Raw genomic sequence first — 11,320 nt, forward strand, 5'->3', positions numbered from 1 at the left:
ATATGTGTTGTGAATTGGCGCTATATAAATAAACTGAATTCAATTCAATTAAATTACAGTCTTTACTCATTCACGTCTTTTGCTGTCACAGGCCATTTTTCCACCTCCATACTTCTTAAATGGTGAGGTGTTCTCCAGTTTGCACGCTTCTCCCATTTTTTCAGAATGGAAAATTAGTTAATATAGAAAAAATGTATAACTAAATAGGGAATAAAACGTCATCTTAAGTTATTTGTTGTTAATTTTGGGACTCAGAAGATTTGAAACAATTCTGTTAATACTAACTCACTGAGCCAGAATATGCAATAATGATGAAACGAAAAAAAAGCAACTTTTTATGTTATTGCTAATTATATAATTAGCTGCTTTCAGTTGTATTTAGGGTTTTCAAAAGTAGAGATACTCCAAAGAGTACTGATACTAAGATGTTGCATCCATATGGAATAATAATCTAGCATTACAAATTGTGAATTCTAGATTTGTTTGATTTTATATGTACATTAAACTAATATACCCTTTGAAATATTGACATTTTCATTGTATTTGTCTTTATTTGCATACCCATTTAACCAGCATCTGTGATTCTTCTGAGAAGGCAAGTTCCATGTTGAGATTTTAAAATGTGTTTCCTTCTGTTTTATAAAAGATTTTTTTATGCCTTAAATTATTTTTATTTTTCCTGTCTAATAATTACCAAGCATCAAATTATTTCCTGGGTATAGATATCAAGTTAAAAATTTTAGCATCATGTCTATGCCAGTTATATTAGTAAATAAATACAGTTATTTTGCTATTTGTTTGGATTCTGTTTGGCCATAATCGTCACGGCCTGCACGATATACCCTTGTTAACTCTGCCTGGATTAATGTTCCCTTTAAGATGCAGTGAGATGAGGTGGCAAGAAAGCGCAGTCGGCAAGAGCTAATGGATAACCAGCTGATTGTATCACTGCAGTCAGAGCACAGACCGAGGTCAGGGAGGCAGGAAGGTACACAGACTCAGACGTGGTTTTAGATACTGTTTGGATTGCAGAGATTTAAACCAAATGAAATCATAAATCTTGCTTCTCATTAGCTTAAAAAATACTGTTGAATCAGATTGAAATAAGAAATCAGTATAAATGTGTATACAATATTGTGCCTGTATGTGTGTATGTGTGCTCTAACAGTGTCAGGCCAATTTCTAAGAGGACCCACTGCTCCTTTTGGAATACAAAGACTTGATATGTGTGTTTCTGTGTGCGTGTATACGTGTGTGTGTGTGTGTATACGTGTGTGTGTGTGTGTGTGGGTGTGTGGGGGGGTCTGTATGTGTGTTTGGGAGGCTTGTCTTAAGGCTGTCCTAAGTCAGCCAAATATTTGTCCAAGGTGTGTGTGTGGGTCTGTAAGCTTGAAAGCTGCACAAAAAGGAGGACTGTGATAAGATTCAGATAAGAGATCTGAAAGAAACTCACTGGAGGCAAAGCAACGGCAAAAACAAAGAGAGAGTTAATCATCTCACAGCCTACTAACCTAGGTGGACTGCTAGAGTGTGGATTGGCACTAAATAACTGGTGGTACCAGACGTCAGTATATGGGTTTCTAAAATGTCTCAAAAGTTTGATTAAGAGGAAGTGGAATGCTCACACTCATTGTTTGTAGAAAGACATAAACTCTTAAGTCATCCATGATGAGATTTGTAAATTGTATGGCAAAAGTAAATAAACTGTAACAAAAACACTATCTGGGAATCTAGATTTTACTTCAAATTGGCACAAGATGCACATATATTCTTTTGTACTTTTGCTTTTGCTCTTATGCTTTTGTACGGTGAACTTGAGTGTCCAGAAAGGCGCCTTTTTAAATAAAATGTATTATTATTAATATTATTATTATTTGCAAAAATATTGATGCCCCTTGACCTTTTCAGTTTTGTTGTCTCGTGACAACCACTATCTTTAAAATTCCTTTTTCAGGACTGTATCTCACATACTAACAAAAATCACCGGTGAAGAAAAAGGAAGTTTATACTTTATTTTTTACATAGAAAGATCTTAACGGTGTGCGGTGAGTTTGTATTATTAGGTCCTAGTGATGAAAACCTTTCACTGCTTTTACAAATGGAAGTTGTTTGAGTTCTTTTTGTTTAAATTAGGTCCTTCCTCTACACTTTTTCTTGTAAAACAGCTAAAGTTCAGTCAGAGTGAATTGAAAACACAGAAGTTGAGATCTTGGAACTTAAATTGAATTTAGCTCTGGTCCTTGACAGTGTTATTCAGTTCTCAGCGACAGTTATTCTGCATCTTTTGGATATATCCATTCTTCAGCACACCTGAATAATATGGCTAAATTCCCTCTTCAGCATACCATTTAGCTTTGCAGAGGCCTACAAACTATTCATTTAATTAATGTGTGTGGAAAAGGGATCCACCTAAATGTTGCAGGATAGTAGAACTTCAGGACTTGATATCAGCTTGAAGTCATCAGGTGAAGGTGATGCATTTATCCAGTCTCAAGTCTGCAGCATCTAACATATTTTCTACCTTGAAGTTGCCCTGGACGTAACTCTATACACTCTACCTTCAATTCTAGCTAGTTCTAAAGACCCCATGGAAAAAAAGAACTCGCACATCCTGATACTACCAACATTTTGAGAAACTGGCATTAGACAGATCTTCCATACAGGCAAAAAAAAAAATGTATATAGGCTCATGTAACTAAGGAACCTTTTCCTATATTTCCTCTAATTCTTTCATGGTGTGAACGGTGATGAAGTGACTTTGAAGCATTTTTGCACAGGAATTAAGGTGTTTCAGAGCAAATGCTTCAGAGCAAATGTTCATGAAAATAAATACATCATATAGACTTCTAGTGTTAAGGTTAAAGGGCAGAAATATTTTGCCACACACTGTGTGAATACTTGAGCCATACAATAAGGAAGGATTTGTATTTAGGATAGGTGCTCCATATAATCTGACAAACTAAATCTATGATGAGACCTGAAGATAAAATCAGGGTGCATAAAAAAAAGACCACAGGTGCACATTATGTTTGATTGGTTCCCAGTAGGCCTACACACACAAACACCCTCACAAAGTGATAACACAGGGGCTCAAAGGGATACTACATAAGAAGACAGTCACCCCACAAGGTATCTAGCTTTAGCTGTGATCACAACAGAGGAAGACATATTCAAATATAAAGACTTCTTAAACTGGTCTTACCTGACTTGACGCTACAGTGAATGTGGGCTTTGGACTCGTAATAGACCCAGTCAAATCCTGCCTCTACAGCCAAGCGGGCCAACATGGCGTACTTATTTCTGTCCCTGTCAGGAAAACAATGGATTACTGAAACCGAATAAAAATACAACAACAAATAAATGTCAAGAAAGGAATTGAGATGTCCAGTTAAGCAGGTTAAGAAGGTTTGCTAAAGTCCTTAGTATAGTGATATGGTTAATAGATCACTACTAATTTAGAATCACACAGTGTATAATTTTAGGTGCTCTTACCTATCTGAGGTGGTGATATCCACAGCACGCCCCTCATAGTGTAGAGAGTCTGTTGAGTGATGGCCGTCCTCATCCCATCCCTCTGTTACTCTGAGCTTCACACCTGGCCACATGTTCATCACAGAGATGGCCAAAGAGTTTAGCTTGTCTTTACACCGCTGGGTGAGACAAAGAAAAAGGAAGATATAAAATCAGTAAATAAGCTGGTTTATCTGCAATTTGGTTCACTGCTTTCACATAGCACAAATAACAATAACCAGCATTTCTAAGAACGTTAATGCAACACTTTTCAACTTTTAGTCACTGGAGGTGCTAGGCTTTAACGGCAAAGTTTAGTCCCCCTGAATGTGATGCTGCACTGTCGCAAAATGAAATAGCCTCCGTCTGTGATTTGGAATCTGATAGACAAACAGCAAAATGAGAAGTGATGTATTTACTTGTTCAGACAAACCAATATTCACCCCTCTAGAGTGAATCCTTCATCAGACAACCAAAAGTATGTCTAATAAGGTGTCATATCTATTCTACTGCCAACTACTTTTAGCTTAGTTAGCTCTAGTATTTAAGGAGACCCCAATGGCCAATACGTGGCACATTGCTATGCACAAAATGCTGCATAACGACCTAACAAAGTAATTTAATAGATCCAAACATAATCCAACACTTGGGTCAAAAGTTATGTTGTGTTGCTTTAACAAATTAGCCAGACATATATCAACCAAAATGATATACTTGTAAAATTATACAAATGTGTCCAAAACAATCTAGTTATAGAGAAAAGTTTAGATTCAATGAGGTGCCCCTATCCTGCATGTTCTGTGTCTCTGTTAAAGCACACCTGATTTAAATAATTTCACAACCTCTTCTACTGACATCAAGTTCTGCAAATGTTTGTTAATCACTCATTTATGCAAGTCAGGAGTGTGGCAGTAAAACTACATATAAAAGATGAAGGACAGAAGAACCAGAGTTGAGAACCACTGAGGTAGATTCATTAATATTTGATTATAAGTATAAAACAGAGCAGTGGAATTTAATTAATAAATGAAAGTTTACTTTTGATCAAAGGGCTTGTAAAGAAAGTGAAATTAATGTAGAACCAGTAAATATACTGAAAATAAAAGAGAAATTAAACTATGAAATGATAGATAAAATGGTAGTAAAATTCACTTAGAAGCTGGTGAAAATAATCTTATCTAAGACATGAATTAAAAAAACATTGCTCCGAGTAAATGTCAATTGAAAAAATAGGGTGGTGCTTATAGTGTACACAGCTAAGTATGGTCTTACATCCCTGGTTTTGGTTTTGAGTCCATCTCTGGCAATGTTAAACAGTTTCTGGTTTTGGAAATTCTCAGACTTTAAGCTGAAGTGTAATGGTGTTTTTATTGCCAGTTTTCTCTCTATGGATTCATATTTTTTTTCTTTCAGTTATTTTGCTGAAAACGTCAGAACAGAACAATTCTCTTTCACAGGACCAAGCCTGAAGGAGAAACAGATTTGGCAGGAGCAATATTACAAGTTTAGTTTAAAGTGACAACTGATAACATGTTATCTACTGCACGGAGTCATTGAGTTTGCAGCTATCCCTCATTAAGACCAAGCACGAAGGGACAGTGGGGCAAAAATGAATTTCTGAAACTCTCTAGCACAGCCTTGCTCAGCATGAGTCGCAAAACGCCAAAAAATAGTTGCAAATTATGAAAACAGATCCATTTGACAAATTCAAAAACAAACCAAACAAGATGCACAGGTTCTGTGCTTAACATTGTGTTAACAGAAGTATCATCTCTTTGAATGTCTTGGTCCAGAAAAGAGAGATTATACATAAAAAGTCAAAGCATTTGTTTTGCGAAAAAATAGGCAATAAGTTTAGTTTGTCTACTATTAAGCAATACAAGTCAGTCCATATAAAATATAATTTTCAAATAATATGAAAAAAGCTGAAAAATCAACCAAAAGAAAGGGGTTCTGCTTAGAAACCAAAAAGTTGAGGGTTTAATAACAGCATGTCAACATTGGGCTCTAAATAATTGCTCCAAGTCCCAACTGTGTCAGGTGAATGGTCAAAGTACACACAACTGTGATCGTGGTGTTTGCTTGAGATTTATTCTTTTTGAAAACACAAACCAGGCTGAAAGTCAAGGAGTGGACATGCATTTTAATGATTTGCAAATATATGTGGTCATTTATTGCGTAAAATAACCACAGCAGAAGCTGAAGGAATAAAACCTGGACAGAACTAGATATGCAATAGGCAAAATACGCATAACTAGAACTGAGATAGGAATGCTTCCTAATGGTTCACTTAGGCTCAGTCAAATGGAAAATTATTGCCAGATTGGGGTCAATGAAGGCAACACTTCAAGGAAGCCTCAGCAGTTAAGTATGTAAGGTAGCAGATTCCAGAGGTGAAAGGAAGGGTTAATGGAATCAATCACTTTGGTTTAAACATTTAACTGACAGCAAACATTCAGATGACAATTGAGACCAGCACTGTGGTTAATCTGGTTCATTCAGCTCAGTGTAATTTGATCCCCCAGATAAACAATATGATCTAGAAAATGACATGCTTATCACTTTACGCATGATAAGGCCCTTTTACGCATATCCTCTGCTTTACCTGAGTCATGAGTCTGTCTGCACCGGTGTCCTCTTCATCTTTAAAGATTATATCAGTGTTATAGTTCGGGGTGAGCTCCTTGAAGCGCTCGGAGTTGCGGGTAATTTTTCCCTCGGGTCGCCCGCTTGCTCCCAAAGTCTTCTCGGCAACGTTCGGGCTGAATTGCTTGTAGGCGAGCGGGATGAGCTTCTTGGGGAGCCGCCTCTTGCCGTATCCTCTCCCCGGCCCGCAGCCCTCCGAGACAGGTGCGAGGAGGAGGACAGAGGCGCACAGAGAGGCTGCGAGAAGGAGGAAGGAGATCCGCATCGCCCCGGGGAAAGGTGGGAGGACTCTCCCGGGGGGAGAGAGAGAGAGATGTCTTCAGTGCCTCTCCAGTTTAGTTCCCATTTTACCGTGAAAAATAAATCGACGCACCCGTAAATATTGGATGAAATAAGGTCAACCCCGTGTCTTCATGAGGCACCATTGGAATACCAAAAAAGCTTTTTTTTATGCCTACAGATGAGAGGAACTCCGCTCTGAACCGCCTGACTGGAGTCAGCAATAAGTGGCTGTAAAGTCCGTGTATTTAAACAAACAGGTTCAAAGTCGATTTGGTGGGTGTGAGAGTCAAAGAGAGAGAGTGCGGCCGCTGACATCCAAGTTGCAGTGTTGTGGTTTCTCTGCCCCCCTCTCTCTTGCGCACAAGCCCCTTGCGCGCTCGTTTCACTCGTTGCCCTCCTCTGGACTTCCCCAGATGCGACAATCTGTAGCTTTCCAGTTGATTTGAAGGGAATTGGGCGATTCACGGTGATCTGTTGCCACTTCAGACCGCACCCTGCCAGTCCTGCCCTCCCCTCCTCCTCCTCTTCCTCACTCCTTCTGCGCTCTCTGTCCCTGCGCTCTGCCACCCAAACCCGCCCCTCTTGGGCACAGGGCGCACTGGAGAGTCCGGTCCTCATCTGCTGGAAGTAACACAGCATAAGGGTGTCCCACCGTACCTTTTCTGTCTTTGTCCTTGACCGTTTGATTGAAAGTTTTAGAGATAAACAACAAAATCAATCAATCTGATCAATTTTGCAGAACGGAGAGGCTGTCATCTCATGTGATCAAGGAGGCAATTGGCCGTCTGGCTGTTTAGCAAAAGAGAGGTAGATACTTTAAACATTTAACTACTAGTTGACTGAATGCCTGAATGATTTCCCTAGAGCAGTGACAGCACATGAGGATAAATTACCAATCCCAAATTAGAGCCATGAAAAAAAAATACAGTGTTCATCATGTCAGCTGGTTCGATGAAACCTGGCTTACTTAGCATACCCTGTGTGCGTTAGGACAGAGTTTCTTTAGCCTGACCTTCAGCTCCCATTGTCCATGTTTTAGACATGTCTCTCTCCACTCAAGCACACCTGATCCAAATGATTGCATGGCCTCCTGAGCAGCCATTAAATGCTTCAAAATCCCGTGGATCGCCTTTTCATTTAGGTCAGATGTGAGGAGGCAGGGAAACACAGCAAGCCTGTTGACAAGGGGTAATAAAACCCTGGTTTAAGATACAACACTGAACATTCCAATAGACACACCTTACCCATGTTTAAACACGGTAGTGGCAGCATTAGACTGCAAGGAAACTATTTCAACACGTGAGCAAATCATAATTGTAGAACAGATGGAGTAGACTAAATGCAAGGTAATCTAGAGGAAAAAAGAATGCAAGTGTTTTTGACTTTTACTCAACATATTCATGTTGGCAGAGTAGGACATAAAACAATTGTGTTAAAGTAACTAAATATGATTAAGTAAATGCCAAAAGCGGTTGCCTTATTTTTTTCAGTGTGTAATAGACTGCAGAAGAGACTAGTTTGCAAATATTCTCACTTGTCCCTTATCCTGCAGTCAGATTTTCAGTGTCATAGTTTAGATCACCGTATATTCATGAGTTAGAATGATCGGGCAAAAATTTAGACCTAAATTCAATTGAAAATCTCTTTCTAAATCTGACATTTCATTTTTCCCCAGATGTTCTCATTCAATCTGACTGACTTTTATCAAGTTGGGGAAAAACATGTAAAAATATATATATTATTGTGTTACAGAGTTATTAAAACAAAAAGGTTAGTTTAATTGCTAAGCAGTCCAGTGTTTTTGTTAAACATTAAGAAAAACATACTGTAAATCCTGCCTATTTACAATAGTAGATTTTTATTGCATATAATTGGAATAAAATACAACAATGTTTGTAACTAGTTCATGTCAAAATGTGAAAATGTTTAGAGGATATGGAAATATGCAATGAATGTATTTATTGCAATAACTGTTAGCTCCTGGTTTCTGGCTATATGCATGACACACATGAAAACTACCTCACACATGAGCATCAGCAAACTCAGCCCTTCCAAATTAGCTCTTCAAATATTTGCCAGCACAAAATCAGTGGTCTCACCACTGTTTCTCAGGGCTGCGTCCTTTGAATGAATTGAACTGTGCAGAGCTGAGGGTTTTCCACAATTTGTGTTTTATTATTTGTGGGTGTAAACACCATAAAGAATTTCTTGCTGCACCGCTGCTTTTTTCGTGTATCTAGATGGAACAGGGAAGGGCAAAGAGAAGGATTCCCAAACAGTAAACAGTCATCCATAACTGTGTTTACTCTCCAGCTAAAATTGAACCTCTTTGGACACTAGAGTAAATTAAAACTTTCCTGAGAGGGAACAAACAAACAATTATGAAAGAATTGAAATTTGCCATCAAGATGCAAAAGTTTCCACTTTGATAAAGCAGAAAGGCTTGGGTAAAATGTAACTTCACAGCAGATACAGAAATCTCTTTATCTTCATTTTTAGAATATGTGTTAAAGAAGCACCACTAGTGGAAAACAAGTGGACTGTACAGGGAGTGGTTGTTTTCTTTATTAGACATCTTAAGGTTATCATACAGAGCTTTTGATCTCCCTATCCAAAATTGGATATGTTGAGGGGAGAAAACACTTCAACAAGATACAGTAAAGGAAAATATGAGCCAGCTTAAAAAAAAAAAGTCATAGAGTATATTATACAGCCTACCTCTGTCCAAAGGTTGCCTAATTCACCAATTAGCACCTTTAAAGCAGATAATCTTGATTATTACATCGAACACTTTGCACTTTGCATTAATGAGATATTTTGGGTGTTAAATGACAGAAGGGGGTCATCCTTTGAAAGCAATAAGGAAACACCTGTAATCTAAGAGCGCCAAGGCCATTTAATTACACATTTATTTAAGTCAGGTGTGTGAAATACCTAAAACATAGAGGACAGGGGTTCAGTAGGATCAGGTTAGAAAACTACTGATAGAGATTGTTTGGTTTGACTCTTTATAGCACTGAGCAAAACAGTCATTATTAGAAAATAAAGCCAGTATAAAAATTATGTTTACCTCAAAGTCTTGGAGCTCATTTCAAAAAAGAAACACTGGCTAAAGAATTTGTGTAAATAGGCAAAGATTTGGTCAACTTTAGCTGCGTTTCTATTGCAAATGTCCACAAAACTATATCGATATTCTCCTAATTTTGCTAGTTTTACAATTGCAGGATTTCCATTAAATAAGAAATCCAATTAAATTAAACATGAATATGTTTGTTCAGGCGATATCTCAAAACATGGCAGAGGCCGATGTAAACACACAAGATATATCCATATTTCAGCCAGAACTCTAGGGGGCGCCATCATCAGCTTCTTCTGAACTTCTATGTCTTTTTATGAGGCATTAGCTAGACAAGGTCCAGTTGGAGATCACATGACTTCTGTAATGCAAAAAAAAAAAAGAATTCCATAGCAGTTTCACGAAATATACGAATTTTGATACGACCCAAAAAACTTTTTATTGAACAATTTTTGTTGATTCAAAATTGAGGTGGTTCAATTTAGCTAATTTGTTTTTGTAATTACAGTTTGCGCAATTATATGGTTAATGAAAAAACAGCAGGTATTGTAATGCCATTAAAGTTGTTTCCATTAATTATTAACAAAGGTGGATAGTAAGTTGTGACATCTACTTAGTTATATACACCTTGTTAACTTTTGGAAGAAAACATTTACTCTCTGGAGTACTTGTATTTTATAGTACTTTTTACTTTTACTTGAGTAATGTTCTTTTGAGAGTACTGCTATTCTTGCTTCAGTAAACATTTCTAGTTACTCAACTCATCAAGAGTAATTTGACCTATTCAGAGATCAAGCTATAAAACAATACATAGTACATGTCATCACTGACACACCTCTGATTATTGACACGGTTTGAGTTTTTTTCAACCTGCCATTTTTAATAACTGCTGCCCACACACCAGACCCACTAATCCCAAGAGATAAAAAAGAAAATCAATAAACAGACTTTTTTTTTCAAAATGGGTACCCAAGGGTTTCGTACTTGGAGTGCATCGATGCTCTGGGCAGGCATGCTTTACTGCAGTCTGAGCTCCCCCTAAAAACAAGAGCTAACTAAGCTAAAAGTTGTTAGGCAACAAAACAGATATGACTTACTTACCTCTGCAGATTACTTGAAAAGCTCTGAACTGATTATAATATATTTTTCTGAGATGCACCCCGTGCCAAGGGACATTTTAGTGATGATGCAGATCATAATATAAGTATTCTTTATGATTCTGAGACAGGGATATTTGACATAACAAGTAGTTCCCCTCTAAACCAGAGGGCGGTAGCAGTGACTATTGACAGCTTCAGCATCAGGCTCAAAAAGCCAGAAAGTACTTTTCTGAAGACAAAATACAAAAACACCATAAAGGGGAGCAATGTCACACTCAAAGTTTCGAGCTGCTGCTCAAAGAACAAAGCAGAGTACAGAGTAAATGAAGAAGGTGAGAGCAGAACAGCAGCAGAGGATGTTGCCTCACACAGTGCCTTACCTACTGTATGAACTTCTAAATGGATTTAAAGGACATTTATAGGTGTGCCTCATGTCAAGGAGCGATCCATTAAAATCTGGTAATGATTCTGATCATTTGCAAGTTTTAAATGTAGATGTAAGTCACAAGATGGGGTAAAATTTGCTGCTTGGTGGAGGTCTGCGCTCTCTAAGTGCTTCTAGTTAGATATATGTATGGTTCTCTGATGTGGCATTTTATCTAGAGATGTAAATGTGGCCTGGTCTTTACAAGTCTTCTCAGTGTGGTGGTCTAAAGTGTTCTGCAATCAGATTCCAAAACACAGAGGGAGGTTGTTACATTTTGCG

The 11,320-nt window shown here is 37.9% G+C and overlaps 1 protein-coding gene across 1 annotated transcript; it reads right to left on the minus strand.

Annotated features, from left to right (window-relative positions):
- Window positions 1-3,193: 3,193 nt before the first annotated feature.
- On the minus strand, window positions 3,194-6,952 carry LOC107091888 (indian hedgehog B protein-like; the record flags this gene model as incomplete). The annotated part of the gene is made up of 3 exons (XM_015386084.1): window positions 6,116-6,952; window positions 3,493-3,650; window positions 3,194-3,306 (listed from the first exon to the last, which is right to left on the minus strand). Coding segments are annotated over exons 1-3 (577 nt in total), but the record flags the coding sequence as incomplete, so codon positions are not given.
- Between the last annotated feature and the right edge of the window lie 4,368 nt (window positions 6,953-11,320).

Source organism: Cyprinodon variegatus, unplaced genomic scaffold, assembly GCF_000732505.1.
Source record: "Cyprinodon variegatus isolate N-32 unplaced genomic scaffold, C_variegatus-1.0 Scaffold356, whole genome shotgun sequence".
Taxonomy (NCBI): Eukaryota; Metazoa; Chordata; class Actinopteri; order Cyprinodontiformes; family Cyprinodontidae; genus Cyprinodon; species Cyprinodon variegatus.